General features: G+C 39.1%; 2 protein-coding genes across 8 annotated transcripts in view; one reads left to right on the top strand and one right to left on the bottom strand.

The window, feature by feature from the left end:
* Positions 1 to 235: 235 nt before the first annotated feature.
* Positions 236 to 3,906, bottom strand: LOC101288527 (THO complex subunit 5 homolog). The gene is given in 4 exon segments (XM_049714504.1): positions 236 to 2,646; positions 2,648 to 3,076; positions 3,297 to 3,444; positions 3,447 to 3,906. Coding segments are annotated over 4 exon segments (1,863 nt in total). The 5' UTR covers positions 3,589 to 3,906; the 3' UTR covers positions 236 to 1,502.
* Positions 3,907 to 6,900: 2,994 nt separating this feature from the next.
* Positions 6,901 to 21,767, top strand: part of ZNF326 (zinc finger protein 326) — a 36,985-nt gene continuing 22,118 nt past the window's right edge. Inside the window, exons 1-5 of one of the 7 annotated variants that reach the window (XM_004263008.3) lie at positions 6,901 to 7,309; positions 9,237 to 9,281; positions 16,681 to 16,716; positions 16,812 to 16,923; positions 19,065 to 19,470. In XM_004263008.3, coding sequence (XP_004263056.1) covers positions 7,294 to 7,309; positions 9,237 to 9,281; positions 16,681 to 16,716; positions 16,812 to 16,923; positions 19,065 to 19,470 — 615 coding nt within the window. In that variant the 5' untranslated portion in view covers positions 6,901 to 7,293. Of the gene's footprint in view, positions 7,310 to 9,236; positions 9,282 to 16,680; positions 16,771 to 16,811; positions 16,924 to 19,064; positions 19,471 to 21,767 lie in introns of those variants that run through there. The other 6 variants (XM_033432388.2, XM_033432386.2, XM_049714420.1 and 3 more) reach the window with 6 other exon arrangements.

The raw sequence follows: 21,767 nt of genomic DNA, 5'->3' as shown, positions 1-21,767 counted from the left end.
GAAAATAGCTGCTCCTTTCCCTACCCCTAACAGTAACTATATCTACTATGAAAATGAAATATAACATTTGGCTAAGGAGAAATTTTTATAAACCCTAATTATTAATAAATATTACAACTTGTTTTATATAAACTATATATTTTACATTATAGAAGTGCTCAAGAAATTTGGAGACTATAGGAGAACAAATAGGTATGTCTCTGTGCATATAAAAAGTCATCACACAAAGAGTCACTGTTCATGTTTTGGGATTTTTCTTTCCATTTTATTTTCATACTTTGTCTTTTAAAAAAAATTATTGACATTGCTCTTGTCAGATTCCATACACAATTTCATATCCTGCTTTTCAAATATACCATTACAATAAGCTTTTTCATCCTTTGATTCAGCCTTTAAAAGTTATCTCTAAAAATGAAACCTAGTGAAATGAGGCAAACAGGGAAATTTATATCCACAATTAAACCAGAATAGAAATTCAGGTACCTGTAGAGCACCAGCCCACAGGAATATTCTCTACCCTGTTTCTATTTGGAACACTCAGACCAGCAGTATCTAGAACATGTGCTCAATTTCTGCAGCCGAATTTTGACTATATTTGGTATGTGGTGCCCTCTACTGGCTTTCCCAGGATTGAGCCTTTTTTCTGTTTGTAAACTATGTGTTTTAGTAAGGACTCTAAAGAAGGGAGTTACGTTGTATGTGTGCAAGTTTGAATTTTGCCTGTCTGTATTTTTATTAATATGTGTAGCCTTAATGTAGAATTGAATCTATCTTAACATTGGATCTGACTGTGGGTCTGTTTCCTTTTTATTTATTCCACAAACATTTTAGAGTCTACCATGTGCCAGGGGTATTGTGCTAGGGGGCTGGAGACATAAAGATGAAATCTCCACCTTCAAGTGGCTCATTATCTATCCCAGGCAGGATAACCTACTTAACATGCCTTGGATATTCCAGCAGAAGAACCTGACTCCGGATAGATCCTTGTCCTCCTCTATCTAGGAAAATCATCCTCTTCAATGAAGCATGCAGCTTTGGGACAGACACATGTGGCAGAGCCAGGAAGAAAGAGGACACCTTTCCAGAAGGGCAGATCCACCAAATCAATTCTGGCCATCAGTGGGGTTGACAGATGTCACAGACAGCTTGCTCTCAATTTACTTAGGAAATTAAAATTTATGATGGACTATAACACACTAATAGATAAAATGAGTGGCAATAATTCAGAGGTTTAATTGAGCCCCTATAAGGGAATAAACCTCATTTTCTAGAAATGTAAACTTTATATAATATGTACCTAAGGAAGGGAGGTAATTATTACTTTTTTTTAATATGTATAACTCATTCATTTTGTTATAAAGCAGAAACTAACACACCATTGTAAAGCAACTATACTTCAATAAAGATGTAAAAAAAAAAAAAAAAGAGCCACATGTGCACCAGAGCAGAAAGCAGAGGCACAGCAGTTGGGTCTGGGGGGAAACAACAGGCCGAGTGGGAGGTCAGCGATGGCTGAAGAATCCTTGAGGGTGGTTATATTTAAACGGCTTCATCCTGCTGGGGCCCCTGAAAAGCCGCAGACACATTTTCTCCTGGGGAAATTCCTTGGGCCCCTCCACGCTGTCATCGTGGCTCTCCGTCTCCAGGTAGACGTCCAGCAGCACACACAGACGCTGCAGCTGGTTCGTCAAGAGCTGGTGGCCGGGCCGGGGGCCGCACAGCTCCTTGTAGCACACATTGACCTCACTCTCCACGGCCCGAATATTGTCGTCGTTGTTGTTGGTTTTCTCCCCTTTCCAGTTCAGACAGAGCTGGAAAATGGGTGGGATGGAGGAGTAGCCGGGGTTCAGCACCATGGCAGCCTGGAGCTTAGCCGTGCCCCTTTCCACAAGTGCCATATAGTAGAGATTGGTGTCCCCAGCCAGTCCCGCCTCCACGATGTCTTTGGTAAAATGCAGCTCCGTATAATCCTCATGGGCAATCGTCACCCACTTCACCAGGCGAGAGACAACCTTTGCAGGGAAGAGGTACTGGCAGTCACTGGTAACTGGCACAATGCCGTGTTCCAGGGAGGCAAACCACTTGTGGCGGGCCAGGCGGGACTGCGCCCTGGTCTTCAGCGGTTTCATGGTGGTCTCCTTGTGGCTGGCGCTCAGAGAGTGGTCAGCGATCACAGTGTGCTGGGGCTGCTCTTTGGGGAAGTGGAGGTCACCCAGCTTCTGCACCCACAAATAGGGATGCCCTAAGTCAAGTATGTAGTCCCTCAAAGTCAGGATGCCAACTTTATCAAACTGATACTGATTGGCTGGATTTGGAGTTTTCTTTCCATGATCCCCAGGATACAAACAGCTCAGGACTGAGTCAGGAGACAGCAAGTCACCTGCACTGATGGGGGTGATCAGTTCTGTGGCGGTTGTCACTTTGGCTTTTACCGTCATGATGTTGAGGTTCATGAGGTAGTAGAAAGTCAGGTGCAGTTCACTGTCATCTTTGCACCTCAGGTCCAGCATGACGGACAGCGGGTGCCTCTTCAGCATCTCCTTGCGCTTGTCTTGCCCATACACAGTGGCCTGGACATAGAGGGGAGGAGGTAGGTGTCGGGCTGTCTCATACTGCTTGTGAGCTTGGTCGAAGGGCATAAAGTTACTCCTGCACCGGTAGGGAAGCCTGCATGATGCTGTTGAGACGAGGCTGGAGGCTACTCAGGTACTCCTTCTTTACTTCAGTCTCCTTAAGGATCTTCTCCTTGTTGGACAGGCACTCTCGGTACTTCTCCACCAGGCTTTTCCGCTGCTCCAGCTCCCAGTCCAGACGTGCAAGGGTCTGCTGGTGAGGGTCTCCCATGGTGACTTCCGCCTTGCTGATATCTGGAGGAGCCTCCTCTAAGCTGACCCGATCGATTTCTTCGTGATTTGACTTAAACTCCAGACATTTGGTGATCTCCTTCTGCAGGTGCATCACCTCATACAACAGGTTCTGGAGCTGCAGGTGATAGGCGTCCACTTTCTGCTCAGCCTCATGAGTCTGATCTCTTCCTTTCTTCAACCTGATGTGGGCTAATCGGTTAAGCTTTTTTTTTTTTTTTTTTGTGGTACGCGGGCCTCTCACTGTTGTGGCCTCTCCCGTTGCGGAGCACAGGCTCCGGATGTGCAGGCTCAGCGGCCATGGCTCACGGGCCTAGCCACCCCGCGGCATGTGGGATCTTCCCGGACCGGGGCACGAACCCGTGTCCCCTGCATCGGCAGGTGGACTCTCAACCACTGCGCCACCAGGGAAGGCCCCGGTTAAGCTTTTTTAGAGTCATGAAATGCACACAGCTCTGGATCCTCCGATCTTCGATCTCAACTGCCGCATCCTTGTCTCCCCTGCTCCTCAGGTCCTGGATCTCGGCCATGAGCCTCTGCAACTCCTGGCACGTGTACTTGTACAGCTCATAGTCTCTGCAGGGTCCCACAGGTCCACCTCAGCCTCCTCGCTGTAGTATTTACCTTCCTGTTCAGTGTCAGAACGATTATGCTTCCCTTCAGCTGGAGCTCCATCACTTCGGATCACTTTGGGCTTTCGATTTTTGCTCGATTCCGATGACATGGTTGTTTGGTGAAGTCAGGAGGAAACAGCAGAGACCTCAGAGGTGGCTGTGAACATTAATGCAGGAGGTGCTCCACTGGGGCAGGCAATGAAGATGATCTGAGAGCAGGGCACACTGCACCCCGACCTGTCCCGGCCAGCGAGCCACTTCCCGCGGCTCGCGCACCACAGAGCAATTATTACGTTTTGAAAGCACTTTGCATTTTAAATTTTACCTCCATTTTGGGGGGAGGAAATGCATATGAAACTAATGGAGTTTTTCTAATCTGAGGAAGGCCTAAAACATAGAACAAAGTGAGGAATCTCTAAAGCCTTCTTGATCACTTCTTTTGGTATGCAGTTTCTTTTACCACATTATGTGCAATTATGCAAATGATAGGTTAGCAAACCCCTTCCCATGCCCCCTTTTTAACCTGAGGACCCTGATGATGATGCTGGGTCTACAAGGTTGAATCCATACACCAATAGACCCAAGCATGACTATATAATATTTATCCTGAATATGAAACCAGTTTATATAATATTGTCATCAACTATACCTCAAAAAATTTTTTTTAAAAATATGGAACCAGCAATTACTCATTATGTGTTCTTGGATGAGTAACTTTCTTTTTAATTTGTCTTACACACCCTGTTCTCTTTTATTTTCCAAGGGACTCTGCCAGTCTGGCGTTTACCAACCTTCTACCTCTTGCGAAATATGTGGAGGATGAAATGATATAAGACTTTGTACAAAACATTGGCCCCTCAGGGTAAAAATCTGAGCCTAGCAAAGTACAGACCCTGGGAGGAAGGAAAGAGACAACAATGAAGAAAAGGATGTTTGGCACATAGTTGGTGCTTATCCAATATTTGTTCCATAAGTGAATTAGGGGATGATGTGATAGTCTCTCAAGTATTATGGGGTGTCTCAGGCACTGCCATCTGCCTCTTCAAGAACACTTCCTATTTGGGAAGGAGGAAGGAAGGAGGGAAGAGACACATGTATTCTGGCTCTCCAGGCGTTTGTGCTGAGGTCAGGTTTCTTCTGGAGTTAGGAGTTCCTTGTCTGGCAGTTTTCTCTTTCAGGGGAGTAAGGTGTGTGTGTGTGTGTGTGTGTGTGTGTGTGAGCACGTACATATGCGTGTGTGCACATGATACACAAATATAAATAGTGACCCAATGTTTATTTCCTTTCACTTATGCCAAGACCTGAAGACCTCAGATTACAAAATCATTCCTTTGCCTTGATAACAAGAAAAAAAGTTGAAAACCTCAGGGAGAGCTCAGTTTTAATTGTTAAACTTATGTGCTTGGCACTTAGGATACAAAGAAGACTTAGGTCTAATCTCAAAAGACTTTTAACGTGGAGAGACATAAAGCCAAACAGTATCTGATGCAAGGAAGATAGTGCTGGAGCAGAGGTTGGTCCAGGGAACTCAGAGGAGGGGCTTTTAATAGAGCCCAGGGCCCAGGGCCTTGCTATTCCAAGTCTAGTTCGACGGCCAGCAGCAACATCTCTTGGAAACTTGTGAGAAATGCAGACTCTCCGACTCCAACACAGACTGACTGAATGTGAATCATATGCTCATTAATATTTGAGAAGTACTGGTCTAGGGGGTGGGGGTGGGATGTGGGAGCGTTTTTTTAAAGGAAATAAATTCTGAACTGTGTTTTGAGGATGAGAAGGGTTAACTAGGGAGTGTTCCAAACAGAGAGAAAAACCTAAGCAAAAGTTCAGTGACATGAAAAGCATTGGGGGCTTCCCTGGTGGCACAGTGGTTGAGAGTCCGCCTGCCGATGCAGGGGACACGGGTTCGTGCCCCGGTCTGGGAAGATCCCACGTGCCGCGGAGCGGCTGGGCCCGTGAGCCATGGCCGCTGAGCCTGCGTCTGGAGCCTGTGCTCCGCAACGGGAGAGGTCACAACAGAGAGGCCCGCGTACCGAAAAAAAAAAAAAAAAAGCATTGGGGTGTTTTGGGAACTGCAAGTAGCTTAAAATTGCCAATCAAAACGGAAAGAGTAGGGGAGAGTGGAGGAGGGAGAAATGTAGGAAGATGGCAGGTCAGGCAGTGGCTAGATCCTGCTGGATGTGCTCTATGTTAAGGAGCTTTGCCTTCACCTAATCCATGATAGAGACGCATGATATGTTCAGATTTGCCTTTAGATCACCGTGGCCCTGAGGAGCCTGAGAAGGTCAAGGTGGAAAGGCAGAGAAATTACTTAGGAAGCTATGGCAATAGTTTGGGAGAGAGATAATGAGAGTCTAACTCAGGTAGTGCAGTGAGCTGGAGAGCAGGGGGCAAATTTAAGACATTTTAGGAGGTAGTAAGCAGATGAGAGACTTCAGTACGGATTGAGGATGGGAGAAGGGGAGTAGCCTGGATGAGTTGCTGGCTTCTGGCTGGGATTAGTAGTGGGTGGTTGCTCATGACGCCACTAACACAGATGAAAGAATAAAGGAGGATGAACAGGTTTGAGGAAGGAAATCATGAGTTCAGTTTTCAACATGTTCTACTCCGGTGAATAGAAAACATGTATAGGAGGAAAAAAAAAAAAAAAGAAGAAAACAATAAAAGGGTGGAGAACTGGGTGAATCAATCAGGGTGGAGAAGGAAAGTGATGAGGAAGAAACAGTGCCCTGCCCAGATTTGGGGCTACAGTAATGCAACATAGTATACCTGTGAGTTTTTCCTTAAGTCCTGTTTCTAGGGGCTGCTTTCTCGGAACTTGGTTCCCACAATTGCTTGGACCCCAAAGAAGGGCAAAGGGCTTGATTCATGATTTCCTATCCTGTGATCAACTCATTGTTAACACCATTTGCGCTATTAAAAAAATGTTTTCTAACCTGGAGTTCAAGCTGCTCCAGGGTTAGAATGACCTAACAGTTGTCTTTTTCCACATTGCCTTGTGGGTGAATGACTTTGCCCACTGTCCGCAACTCTATTTCCAAAGTGACAATAATACAATGTTAATAAGTATGTGTGTTTGCCCGTTGTTGTTCTTCCAGTTCTGGATGACTACTGCCACAAATCTTCCCTGTCTGTTAACTTTTACTTTTATTTTGCACCTTGAAACTCAGAACTTGATCATGGCCTGTCTTGGATCATACTCATAATTGTTTCCTATTTAGCAATCTGTTCTCCTCTGCTCACAGAGTTCTAAAAACGTCCTGGACTTCTGCGTCTCCACGACAGAAACTCCATAAGGATTTTAACATTTTCCGATCAGTCATCACCAGCCAATAAAAAGCAAAATGTCGGCACGTGGTATAATACATTAGTTCGGGCTGGAGGAAGGTATTCCAACCAGATCCTTTCGCTCTTGCCAGAATCAAACATGGCGGGCCGCAGCCAGACCTTCCAGAACACCCAGCTCTCTTTCCCACGACCCCGGGCAGTCTGTGGGGCTCCTTTTTTTTCCACCTTCCTTACCTCTCGTCCGCTCCTAAAGGGTCAGCACCTGGGAGCGTGACAGCAGACCTGCTTCCCGCCCCCACTCCAGGGCCCGCCCACCAGCCCGCGCCAGCCAATCGCAGGCCGCGCTGCGACGGCCGGCAGCGCCGGCCGGCCCCGCCTCCCAGCCTCGCTGTGGCCTGCGGCTCCCGGGCCGGTAGCGCCGCTCTTGGTCGCGTTTACTGGCTGTGTGTAACCGCGGGTCACGGGCGCTCTCCTTCCGCTACAGCTCAGCCCAGCGCCGCCGAGGCCGTCGGCCCCGAGCCTCCGCCATGGACTTCGAGGACGGTAAGCGCGGCCTCTGGCTGGTCGCCGCGGCGGCGGGAGGCGGGGTGGCCTGCCCCGGGGGTCTGTTTACCGTCTCAAGATGGCCGTGTGGGCTTTGTTCTGCGGGCCCGGAGGCCGCCCGCCCGCCGCGGGCCCGGTGCCCGGAGTCGGCCTCTGTGGGGACCCGCGCGCCCGATCCCCCGGCCCGGCGCCCGCTGTGGCCCGCGACCCTGGAGTTCCGCGCCGGCCTCGGTGTGGGTAAGGACGCGCCTAAAGCGCCGCGGCCTCCGGACTCGGCCCCAGACTGGTCCCCGCCCCGCTGCGTGGAAATTGCCCGGACGCTTCCAACTTCCCGGTCTCGGGCTAAGCGGCAAGCGGGCCTCCTTTGCCGCGGCTCGCACTCGCGACGTGGGCAGCGACCCAGATCGTCCTTTTAGTCAATGCCCAAACCCAGGTTACTTCTCACCAGATAGGATTTTCAGAGGCTTGTTCACGGTCGTGTGCCTGGTTGTCTTAGTTTAAGATGAGTTTAAAGGGCATCTGTAAGTGATAAGTATAAGTAGATCTCTATCCAGAATGGAAAGTAAGGTATTTCTGGTTAGCAAACTGGGATATTTATCCACCAACAAACATTGCCTGGGCCTTAATCCCTAATTTGAAATATGTCTGTGAACCAAAGCATTTTTCTCTGGACGGTGTATGGATGGGACTTAAGTTAGTCAGAATTCTGGCACAGCATCACATGCCCTTCAAATTCAGACCTGTGCACAACCGCCTGTGTTGGACTTGCTGTTTAAATAAACCGTATTTTAGCAGTACCTTTCAGTCGTCTCTCAGGCCAGTTCTTTAAAGCATTTTCATAGGCTCACGAAGTAAAATTAATTTGGTTTTCAACTTGTCTTCAAATCTTGGCCAACTTTATAGGAACGGGTGTCAAGGTAAAATGAGTACGTAATGACAGCTTTAGGGAGACATGAGAAGGGGTGTGAATAAACTGAATTTAGTCCTGAGTAACCAGGCATTTCTAAATAAAATCAGTTCACTACCTAGTTCTAAGCCTCTAACCCAACCCCCAGAATTATCTTTGAATGTGCTGTGAGTCCGACTAAATGATCTTTTGATCTTTGATTTGATTTCATGCCACAAAGAGTTAAAGATATCAAATCTAAGTATATGAAAGGGGATTGGAATAACCTTTTTGTGGATAGTTTTAAGTTACTTTGAAACAGGAAGTTTAGATATTAACAGTAGCACACTGGTGTTTTTTTTGTTTTAGTTGGACTTTGACTAATCCTGTGTAGTGTAGTTGGATTCTGTTGTATCCAAATGACCAGTCTGTTAAATTCTTTTCTTTCAGTATTTATTAGTAAAATTAACTAAAGGATTTAACAATTGCCGAATTCGTTTTGACAGAGAAATTATCAATATGATTTTTTGGTGGTGATGCCACATCCTGGGTAGATGTAGCACCACACATATATACATATATGTATATACATTTCTCAGATAAGATCTTGAAATCTTTAGAGAGCAAATTAAGTGCTAAAAGAAATATTAACTTGGAAAAAATTATATATTACATAGAATCAATTCTCAGATGTCCCTGCTTTTTGCATTATTTGATACATATTTGCCTTCCTTTTTGTTACTCCATATAAATCAGTACTGGATCCCCTTTTTTGGATGTTATTATATATCAGGTTTTATAAACTAATTTTTACATTACCATGATTTATTTGGATGATAAACTTGCCATTTGGGGAGATAGTGAAAAGAAAGGGATATGTATTTTCCCATATGAAATATTTATAATTATTTACACCCTATTTTGCAGATAATTGCATTAATGGCATTTTAAAAATTGTGTTTGTTTTTAGTAGATGGGTATATAATTTCAGATTTTTGCTAATATTGAACTAATTCCTTTCTGTTAAATGTGTCTTCATAGATTACACTCACTCTGCTTGCAGAAATACTTATCAGAGCTTTAATGGTGAGTATCCTCTTTCATTTGCTCTGAAATAAGTTAAGGGAATGCATTTCAGTTTTTCTCTTCATCCATATAAAGTACCAGTGTAAAAAGGGAATTGTGCCTTGTTTCAGGCATTGTTTGGTCTCTTCATGTATCAGCGTTAATGTTGTTATAATATATATATTATTTGAGTTAGATAATTTGGGATCAGAAAAACTTAGGGCTATTGAGATTAATTTGACTCTGTTTTATTTGAATTATGAATCCTTTAATTTATTCCAAAAGGCCCTGACTGCAACTGAGTGAGGACTTAACAAGCAGCTAGCTGAGTTATTTTTGTTGAATTAGAGGTTTTGGTATTGAGTAAAGTAGATTAAGTGGATTATTGGCTTTGTTTTATACTGCTTCTTTTGTAACATTTTGACCTTGTTTTTGAGGTCATTTGCTTTAATGTGTCCAAATGTGTTAGTATATAAAGAACTGTCTAGAGGAGCACATAAAGAAGCCTGATTGTTTATTGACATAAGAGTTGTGACTACAGAGCTAGGTAAAATCATAAGAGGTATGCAGCATACAATTGGGGTGGTGTTTTGATAGTTATTAGAGTTAAGGCTTTACCAGTCAGGATAATAACACAAAAAGAACATGGAACAATTCAAAGAGGTTAAAAAGCATTATATGAATGACACCAGGGAGTGGAATTAAATATCCTAATTGCCAGAGAAATGTAAAATTCAACTGTTGTACAGGATGTAATATATTCACTAAATAAAACTGAAGTAAATGTACTACTACGTAAAGAAGACCATGTCATTTTATGGGAATAATTAGCATTCAGTTAATTTCTATTTATCGTCTCTAAGAATTTAGAGAAACTTTGAATTTGATGTTGACTAAAAAGGTTAAACATATAGGAAGTAGTCAATGTATATTGAGTGCTGAAAAATATATTTTCGAGCAGCAGAGTGATATAATAAAATTACCAGAAGAAGTTTAATTTGCATCCACATGTAGGTCAGATTGAAAACTGGAAAATTATCAAGAAGGCTGTTTCGTAAATTCAGTTGTAAGGATTTTAGACCTTGAACTTGGGAGGTGATGATAGTAATTTAAAAAATATTAATCTATTTCTTGAGAAAATTAGCAGAACTTTCAGGCTGCCTAGTAGTGAGTAGAAAATTGAGAAGGATGAATAAAAATGAATCCAGGATTTTAAACTGGAGTCAGTAGGACTACTACTTTCAGCAAAGAGGTTTGGAATAATAGAAGGCCATGATCTCCAGTAGGATGTAAGAGAGAGTTGAATTTAATGCCTAAATATAGGGCTTTGAGATGCAGAATCATAGAGGGCCAGAAGTTTATTTTCTTAATGTACAGTGTTGCAAAAAGAGTTTCAGAAATTTCTGTTACTACTGTTATGACCTTCTTTTTAAAACATGCACTTTATTTTTAATTGAAGTGTAATTGACATATAACATTATATTTCAGGTGTACAACATCATGATCCCATATTTGTATACATTGTGAAATGATCACAATAAGTCTAGTTACCATCTATCACCATACATAGTTTTCCTGTAATGAGAACTTTTAAGATTTACTTTCTTAGCAACTGTCAAATATGCAATACACTATTACTAACTATAGTCACTGTGCTATACATTACATCCCCATGACTTGTTTATTTTATAACTGGAAGTTTGTACCTTCTGACTCCCTTCACCCATTTCACCCACTCCTATACCTACCCCCCTTCCCTGGCAACCACCAATCTGTTATATCCACAAGCTTGGCTTTTTTGTTTGTTTTGTTTTGATTTGATTTGGTTTTTTTAGATTCTACATATAAGTGAAATCATACAATATTTATCTTTCTTTGTCTGATTTATTTCACTTAGCATATGCCCTCAAGGTCTATCCGTGTTGCAAATGGCAAGATTCCATTCTTTTTCATGGCTAAGTAATATTTCATGTATATACATACATATATATCACATCACATTATCTTATCCATTAATCTATAGATGGGCACTTGGGTTATTCCATATCTTAGCTATTGTAAATAATACTGCAGTGAAAATGGGGGTGTATATATCTTTCCAAATTAGTTTTTTACTAATGTTATGACTTATTTTTCTCTTAATTTTAGTTCCAACAGTGGTTCTCATTTAAGGGTGATTGTTAGACTTCCCTGTGGAGCTGTCTCAAAGTGTATCTGTTTAGGTCATACTCTAGTCCCCTTGAATCTTAATTTTTAGGGTAAATGGTCCCAACTATGTAGGTTTTAAAGAACTACTTTGAATGATTTTGGAATGCAGCTTTAGGTAAACACCACTGCTTGACACCACTTTGAGGTCTGAGTTATCTACATTTTATAAATGAGGAACTTAATTTCAGGGATGTAATTTGACTTCAACAGATATTTATTGAGTGCTATGTATCAGATATTGTTCTTGGAGCTATCAATATAGCAGTGAACAAAATGGACAAATATTCCTGCCTTTGTGAAGTGTACAGTCTAGTGGGGTGAAATAGACAGTAAACAAGAAGTAATATATATTGTACTATTGCAATTGCTAGGAGAATAATAACACAGGGCAGGGTGTGTGTGTGTGTGTGTGTGTGTGTGTGTGTGTGTGTGTGTGTGTGTGTGTGCGCGCGCGCGCGCATGTGTTACAATTTTAAAGAGATAAGCTAGGGAAAGCCTCACTAAAAGGGTAACTTTTGAGCATAGATTTGAGGGAGGTGAGGATGCAAGCCATGAAGCTATCTAGGGGAAGAATGCTGTAGACTTTAGGAAATAAAAGGTGTGTAGTAGTTACCAGTTGAAGCCAACAATGCATTGATTGTTAGTGTTGTATTTTCCAGCGACTGAAATGAAGTAGAAGACACTGGAAAACATGTCAAGCTACAAATTTCTTGGAAGGAAGTTGTATTTCCAGTGTCTTCATATTTCCTTCTTGCTTTAAAATAATTCTTTTTATATAAATAGCAGACAAAAAAAGGGAAAGCATTTTGGGTAGAGGGAAAGCAGGAACAAAGGTAAGGCTGAGTACACTGTGCTTCAGAGAGACTTAAGAAGATGAGCTTGACTACAGCAGATGATTTTTGCTGAGTAATCTTAAAACAAGGTTAGAATAGTGAGGTGTAGCCAGAAGGCATTGAAAGTCAAAGACAATTTGCTTATATCTAGGAAGCAATAGAAAGTGAAGACCTGAAAGAGTTGAGGGTGTGAGCAACACAGATACAGAAGAAGAGCATTCCATGCAGAGGGAATAGCAGGTGCAAAAATGGATATATGCCTGTTGTAGTCTAGGAACAGCAAGGGACCTAGTATAGCTAGAGTGGAGTAAGGGGAGACCATAGATGATGAAATTAAGAGGCAATGGGGTAGATAAAGTTAAGAGGTAATGGGCAGGATTTCTCAACTTTGGCACTGTTGGCATTTTGGACTAGATAATTTTTCGTTGTTGGGGGAATGTGCTGTGCATTGTGGAATGTTTTAGCAGCATCCTTGGCCTGTGTCATTTGATGCAGGTAGCACCCACTACCCATTTTGGTGACAGCCAAAAATGTTTTCAGACATTACTAAATGTCCTCTGGGGGGCAAAATTGCCCGTGAGTAAGGGCCACTGGTGTAGGGCCTTATAGATTATCTTAAGGCTTTAGCTTTTACTTGGAGTAAGATGGGAAGCCATTGGAAAGTACTGAGCATTGAACAATTTGACTTACATTTTAACAGAATTCTTCTAGCTATTTTCTTCACAATAAACAGAAAGGGAGCAAAAGTGGAAGCAGGAAAACCAGTTGGGAGGCTGTTGCAATAATGTAGGTGAGAGATGCTGGTGGCCTGCATCATGATGCTAGTAGTGTGGAGGTGGTAAAAAGTGGTCTCATTCATGACTTAGTGTCATACAACTTGTTAGTTATTTTGATCATAAGTCAGTTGTTTTTTCATACTACTCCACAGCTCTTATCTTTTGATTTAATTATACATGAGTTTTAACATTTGTTGAGCTTATCATTTATATGATAATCAAAGCAATAGAACAGATTTGATTTAAAATATGTCCGTTTAATTTTTGAGTGAGTTACTTTCATTTAATGTATTTCTTTATTCAGAAATAGTTGATGGAATACTATATGTTTCAGGTGTATAACATAGTGATTCACAATTTTTAAAGGTTATATTCCATTTATAGGTATTGTAAAATACTGGCTGTATTCCCTGTGTTGTACAGTATATCCTTGTTCTTATTTAATATTAATAGTAAAGGTATGTTATAGTCTTACAACTTTATTTTTAAAGTGATTTTTAAATTCCTTTGGTAACCTGGAAGAATATCGTTTATATATAAATGGTCATCTTATAGAATCTATATCCCTATAATCACACTGATTATATGCAATACGTATACTTTTCCTCTTTTCCTTTTTAATTAACTGAATAGTAACAGTAGTATGAACAGTAAGCCCAAGTCATTGCTGTATAAGGGTAGCTCTATTAATTTTTGTGTACTCCACAGTGCCTGGCACAAGGTGAGTGTGCAATAAATGTTAGTAATTTATGACTCTGTAGTGAAATAAAAACACACAGAATCAAAAAACTGAAAGATTTAGTATCCAAAGGCAGCCTCTGCTGACTCAAAATAGAAATGAGCAGAAATAACAAAATACAAGTTTTTTTGTTTTGTGTACCTAACTGAACCTAACTCTAAAATTACATTTTAATAAGAGGCCTTTAGAGGAAAGCTTTTTATTTTGAAAACTTTATTTTAATGTTGAAATTGTCCCCTATATGAGATATGAGCAAATTATATTGTATAATTACCAACTTTAAAGACAGATAACTATTTTATCAGTTTAGAACTGTGTTATCTGATATGGTAGACACTAACCATGTATGACTATTGAGCGCTTGCAGTGTGGAGAGTCTGTATTGAGGTATGCTGTCTTAGTCTTAGTATGAACTTGACTTGAAGTCTTAGTATGAACAAAAAACAATGTAAAATATCTCAGTACTTTCTGTATATTGATAAACTTTTTGTTATATTAAAATGCATTTGTATGCCTTGCACTTTGAATGGATCTTTTTACGATTTATGATCCTGTAATATCAGGCATTAGTTATTTGAAAAGTACTGGTTTATTGAGTTATTCAGATTTTCCAGATATTGACAGATTTTATTGTACAGTGTAAAAAGTCATATTCAGTAATACTAGTATCAACTTTATCAGAAAAACCTTTAAGTATTGGGAAGCTGTCAAGCTCAAGTTTTATAAAATTCTGATTTTCACGTGAGAGCTTGAATTTCATCTTTGGCAACAAATATTGTTACCTATTTTCTTTGAAGTGAGTTTCACTTCATTTTTGAGAAAGTGTCTGCCAGATGCTCAAGTCTGAAAGCCATAGTTTTTGAATGTCAGTCTTTCCTTTTAGTAAAAATAGTATTCCTTGTAAAAAGTGGCTAATTCAGTGGCTTTTCCTGGAGAGAACTATGGCACTTAATGGAACTTTATGCACTGATATGCAGCAAAATTGCTTTACGTATACTTTCCATTTTACTGCGCAGAATATCATAAAGAGAGTGTACTCAAAGGTCATGATTTAATAAAATTAATAACTCTTACTGCTTCATCAAGGACATTCTTTAAGCAATGATGGCATTTTTATTATTTTTTACTGCAAGTGTGCAGTACAACTACTAGTGTGGTCTGGTGTCACTGCCTTGATTTGTGCTATAGCACCAACAGTTTTATCCACCAGTGCTTTTGCATCTTCAGTGCAAAAAAATTTTCAACACTGTGAAAAAAGGCAGATAATATCTTAGTACTATTTATAAAAATAGTTTGACCTTGTGGACCCTCTGAAGGGGTCCTGGCAACTCTCAGTAATCAACAGGCTATTGAAAACTGCTGTCCTAGGGTGCATAAAAAATTTGTGAAAAATCAGACCCTGACCACAAGTCTAGTGTACATTTAAAATGCGGCCACAGGACTTCCCTGGCAGTCCAGTTGTTAAGACTTCACGCTTCCAGGGGACACAGGTTCCATCCCTGGTTGGGGAACTAAGATCTCCATATGCTGTGTGGCGCAGCCAAAAAAAAAAAAAAATGAGGCCACAAATAGCAGAATACTGTATAAGGCAGAGTATCATAAATACCATGTAAGAGCTACAGAGTTTTGTAGACATTCAAAAGAAAGATGATAATCAACTGAGACAACATCAGTAAAAATGTTCTTGAAAGGATTAGTATTTGAAATGGACTTTAAAAGATTAGAAAATTTCAACAAGCTGATATTTGGGGTGGTAGAAGAGAGTGTTTCATGTAGAAGCGACAGCACGAAACTAGAGGGGTGGTTATTTATGAGACTTTAGGAAAATCATTTCATCTCTTTGGACTTTTTAGTTCCATAATCTATAAAATGAAATGATTAAATTTGATCATTTAGGTTGCTTTCAGGTTTAAAGTTGCAAGATTTTGTAATTAGGACCTGAAATCATATTTATATGATTATAATTAAAATTCAGCGTTTTTAAAAAATAAAAATTAATGTATTTGCTCCGTGTATATTCTTACATTTATTAGTGCATAAAACTTGGAGAGGGTGATAAATGAAGGATCTTAAAGGACTTTATAGGAAACACATTCTGAATGGTTTTTAAATTTTTTCAATTTTATAATCATAGTAAATTCATTTTATTACCTCTTTTGTTGTATTTGTTTTTCATGTCAGAGGTTGGGATGTAAGTGGAATTACAGTGTAATAAAATATACTTAAGTGCCTCGATTGTATCATAATTTTTTTAGTGTCTGTATTGCTAGAATTCACATTCATTCCCTTTATTCAAAGTATTTGAGGATTTAAATATTTATAGGCACAGTACCACAGATTGGCCCTACTCTGATTTTACTTTTTAAAGATACCTATTTCAGTTACTGTATGAACTAATTTCAATTGGGCTAATTTAAAATGTGGCTGCTTCTGAGTTTTTAGACATTTTGAGAGGAGTTAGATGTAGAAGACTATACTTGTAACAAAAATTTTTCCTTTTGATGTTATTAAATACTGGCTTTTCTTAAGAATAGGAATTATTAATTATGTACCATGTAGCACCTAACACAGGGCCTTATGGTAGTACCCTAGTCAAATAAACATTGGCTATATTGAAGATAATTTTAATATAGAACTTTTTAGTTGATAATGTTTTTCTTTGAAAAATTAGGTTTCATTAGCAAATCTGATTTTTCAGTAGATTATAATCTGTGTGTTTTTTCCTTCAGTGTCTGTTGTGACTTTAGCTTAAATGTTAATGATGAATTATCATCTCAGATGATTGATATGAATATCTTGTGTTTTATGCAAAGATTCCTGAAGAGAATGGTATCTTACTGACCTTTTGCTATTGACTCTTTTAGGAATGGATCGTGATTATGGCCCCGGATCTTATGGAGGTCTGACATTCAAGGATATTTATCTAAAAATACTTCTTTTGAGTGCCAGTAAAGGTGAGCGTCATTTAATTTTTTTCTTTTTAAACTCTTTGTAGGGATGGATCGTGACTATGGCCATGGATCCTGTGGGGGTCAAAGATCCATGGACTCCTACCTAAACCAGTCATATGGCATGGACAGTCACAGTGGTGGTGGTGGGGGTAGCAGGTAAATTGCTTCATCACTTGGCCAAATAATTAGATGACTGTAAGATTCTGGATATTCTAATTTCCTATTCCTTAGGCATGTGGCGCTACTTGAACTTTGCTATTTAGAATCACCTTAAATGTTGAAAGGTGTTAATGGTTCTAAAAATTATCTCAGCATCACTGGCAGACATTAGGAAAATCTCAGGAAAACCTTTATCATTTCATTATAATAGAGTAAGATTTTCTGTCTTTAGCAGTGAGCATTTTTTTTTCTTCTTTTACTTTTAACTGCTTATCAATCAGAATGTCCTGAACAAATGATATAAAAATGTTATTGGAAATATTATTTGTGAAGCTTTTTCTTATGAATTTCCAAAAATCTTTACTACGGTGGGGTACTCTATAAAGCAGCAAAGCAGTCTTTGACTAGAATGGGTTTAACTGAACCAGTCTAGCAACATTCAGTTTCTAAGAAACATTTAAAATAGTTATTCTTTTAATTTTAAAGTAAGTTACAAGAGCATATTGTAATAATAAAAGTGTTCTTTAAATCATGTCTAGATTATTTATTGGCAGGTACTGCTTATACCAGAAACACTTGTGCTCTAGACTAGGAACATTATATTAAAGCCATGAGTATGATACCTTTTCTTATTTTAATGCAGTAGAATTTAGGTTGTACTTACGTTTCACTGTCAATGCTGTGTAAAGCTTAAACCTAGTTGAACTCCTACAGGCTTTAGGGTTGACCACATTTCAGGTCAAGGGGGGTCTACTTTTTGAGGCACAAAGATTCCTACTAGATATAAGTAAAACTAGTTAGGAAACATTAGAAAGTATTGTCCTTCTTCATAAATTGAAGGATCTGGATTCCTTAAGGATGGACTGAATGATGCTTACTTTTCTTTTTTCTGCTTCAAGTGTGCCATTATGGTTTATAGTAGAGAAAAATCAAGAAAATAGTTACAACAATTTTGCTTACGTGATAGATGTTTTGAAAAATGTAGTTGAAAAGAGGAATAATTTTTATATGGTTACTAGGATTCAGAAGTAACTAGTACCTTCTATTTAGTGATCTGTAAATAATTGAAGTAATGTAACACATTTAAATGTTTTACCATATCTCTTCCTGCCCTATTACATTGTAAATGTAATGTGCGTAAACTATGTAGATGTTATCATTTATCTCGTGTAATTGTGGGCCTTTATAAAACTATGCTGTAAGATAAGCGACTTCTGTAATCCATGCTTCGGTGAGAAGTAAGATGATTTGTTTCTTCTGTTGACTCTATTAAAACCTTGAGGAGACTGTACACTCCCTTTTTTAGAGTAGCTTTATGTGATAATTTTATGTGATACTAGGGAATAATTTTTTGATAATAGGGAATAATTTTTCAAACAATTGAAGACCTTATAAAATGTATTCTTTCTAATCTGCCTTGAAAATTCATATGCAGAGGGTATATGTTGGTGGTCTTTTACTTTTATGTTCTATTTTATGTGCTTATCCTTCTAGATTTGTTAGATTTATTAGTCTACAAGTAAAAAGTGACTGAGGATTGATTATTGACCTTAACCAAAGTTTGGCAGGTTGCCAAACTTCATAACCAGATAACTCTCCCAATTTTGACTGCTGTAGACACAATGAAGCAGTTTTGTCATATAGATTATTGGGGGTGCAAATGGATCTCTTCTGTGTCACAAGTAGCCTACATCTGTGTAGTCTTCAATTTGTGTCCCCATTGAAAGCCAAAATGTTGTAAATATTTTGTATTTTCCAGTATTAGGGATGGATTCAAAGAAAGTTTTGAGTAGTTTGTGAACTTTAACAAATGACTTTTCCCAAGACTAGGGCTGGGCTTAAATAATGACAGACAAATCTTTTCTTTCTAATAAAATAGAAAGCTGCCAAAAAGCAGATTTTTAAGCTAAGGTTTACTTAACTCAATTCATATTTAAACACTGACTCAGATAGCTTTCTATCTGGTCTCATGTTGAACTGCCCAGCCCTAATCAGGTGTGAACAAAAGTAGAACTGTGCAAACCAGTATGGTATAAATGAATTTTAGTTGATAAATGTCATCTGATAATTTGTCTTTTGAATTGTCTAACATTAGTAAGCTTACTTTTGTTTTTTCCCTCACTGTGCAACTCTTCCAGGTTTGGACCTTATGAGTCTTACGACTCCAGGTCTTCTCTGGGTGGGCGAGATCTGTACAGATCTGGCTATGGTTTTAATGAACCCGAACAAAGCCGCTTCGGAGGTAGTTATGGTGGTCGATTTGAGAGCTCCTACCGGAATAGCCTTGACTCTTTCGGAGGTAGAAACCAGGGCGGGTCTAGCTGGGAAGCACCTTACTCCCGTTCAAAATTGAGGCCTGGGTTTATGGAGGACAGAGGAAGAGAGAATTACTCTTCCTACAGCAGTTTTTCTTCACCCCATATGAAGCCTGCACCTGTAGGCTCTCGGGGGAGAGGAACGCCTGCTTATCCTGAAAGTACGTTTGGAAGCAGAAACTATGATGCTTTTGGAGGACCATCAACAGGCAGAGGCCGAGGCCGAGGAGTAAGTACAACAGAATCTTTTCAGATTCTTTTCACTAGTCACTCTTTTAAACCCTTTCAAGACCATGGTTTTCAACTAGAATAAACACTGTTCATCCCAGTGTATTTTGAAGAAAAGCTGAGTCCTAAGCATAATTTTTAGGTTGCCTATAAAAGTTTTCCACCTCAGAAAATACGTGGCAGTGTGAGATGACTGTTCATAAAGTTTTGCCAAATCTCCCTTTATTAAAAAGGTGAGGATATTAGGTTTGGTCTAAAAGGGGTTAAAAGGAGTTGCATTTTTCCTTGTAAACACTAGCAATTTTGCTAGTGGGACAGTTCTTGGATTATGTAAAGGTAATGAACCCTTCTGGAGTTTTTGAGTAGGTTAAAGGTGCAATGTATGATAAAATGTGTATACTTTGCTGCTAAACTCTAGCACGTAGAATTTCTTCAAAGCTTCATATTTCACATTAAACACAAGAGACTAAAAATCGGTGATAGTTGAGGGTAGCTTAGCCATGTTTACATGGTGAAGAAGTTGATATGTATAATAGGTTGTAGATGATTTGTGGTCAGTATAATTTTGCTAACTTAGTGTCTTACAGTATGTCCTATTGCTGGGTGTTCTGTTTTACCTGTGTCACTAGTTTTACTATTGAGAAATAATTTCCTCCCTGTATAAACATGTCTACGGCTTCTTCCTAGGAAGTAATATTTTGTAAATTACTGCTTAAATGAGTAAATATACTAGTCTTCAAGTATTTAATTTCAGGATATATAGTATAAAGATTATGCCTTACATTCTCAGGTAACTTGACTGACATGAAATTTTACCTAGTAAGGGTATGTAGATTGTGGAGTTACTATGCACTTTGATCCTATAAAGAATATTGTATTTTTGCTATAACATGAGGAGTGTTTTATTTTTTTTAAGTCAGTTGCTCTTAATATTCTGTTTGCAGAGGAAAGTACTTCTGATAAAAAATGCTGTAGGGCACATATTTTTAACTGCTCACTAGCCTTTGGTACATCAGTGTAGTTTGTCATACTTGTGTAGAAATTTTGCATTTATAACAGTTACTCTTTACTTATGTAAAATGCATTGCACCTTTAATGGATAATTGATGAAGATTTTTCTGATGTGACTATGTAAATTACCTGGAAACACTAATTTATTCAAGTCTACTAGGTTAGATAGGTATTCCTAAGCATAATATACAAATGTAAGCAACTGATATGTTGCTATTCTACCATGCTTCATGATTGTAGATTAATTGAAAATAGTTGGGATAATAGGCTTTGGGTTTTGAAATTGAAAATCTATTCCAGTTGGAAAATTTGGAAAACTCTTAACGTTTTCCATTAGGCAAATGATTTTTTTCTCAATGAGACTTCAAATATCAATTTTGTTTTCATGATAGAAAAACAGGTATTCCTGTTCTTTGTTTCCACCATTCTAGTCGGAATGGACTTTTCTTTCTTTCTTCCTGTTAATGACATAGATGAACCAATAGGGCTTTCTTTTTTAATCTTCACTTGTACAATTCCCATTGGATCCTTCTCTTCAGATTACTCCTCAATCTTTATCTTCTAAAAGTAGGGTTAGTAGAGTAAATTTCTATGAACATGTGGCCTTTTGGTGTAGTGGATTTTGTTAACGACAGGAGAAGAGGAAGGGACACAAAGAGTCGTTTGGTTGCATGACTCTTCGTCTGTAAACTTTTGCTTCTTGGGCTTCTGGGTCAGAATATGTTTCTCTAGGTAAGAATGTGAATGGAACGTCAGATGCAATTCTTTATCTGAAGTGTGTCTTGGAAGTTGATGCATGGTTATGCTTTAACTCTCCTATTTCATACTAATGTTCCATCTCGCCTTCTCATCCCTTTTTCAACAGGGAGAAATCCTAAATCATTTCTGGATCTTTTTTTACTTCAAACTTCAAATATGGTCTGCTTTGTGTATCTTAGTTTTAAGCCAGGTTTTAGTAAAATAAAGATTTCTTTTAAGGTCTTTTCATGGGAAAACATCGATTAGGAACTCTGAAGAGGAGTTGTCAGAGAGTTGTACAAGTGGTAATATTCTGACAGGCACATATGTTGTTTATGATCTCAAGTAATTTTGAATTGTAAGAATCAAAAAACAGGAAATATTCATATATGTTCTTCTGGAAATAAAAATACTAATTCAATGGATTTGAGCTCATGTAATAATTTACAAAGTTTTTCAATGTATTTATTCAGAGTGGACTTGTAAAATTTAGTTACATTCTGAGGAATTTTCAGGTGAAAAATTTTAGATAGGTAACATAAATTATAT

The sequence above is a fragment of the Orcinus orca genome, chromosome 1, assembly GCF_937001465.1.
Source record: "Orcinus orca chromosome 1, mOrcOrc1.1, whole genome shotgun sequence".
NCBI lineage: Eukaryota > Metazoa > Chordata > Mammalia > Artiodactyla > Delphinidae > Orcinus > Orcinus orca.
The sequence above is the reverse complement of the archived record's forward strand: the minus strand, read 5'-3'. Positions and strand labels throughout refer to the sequence as shown.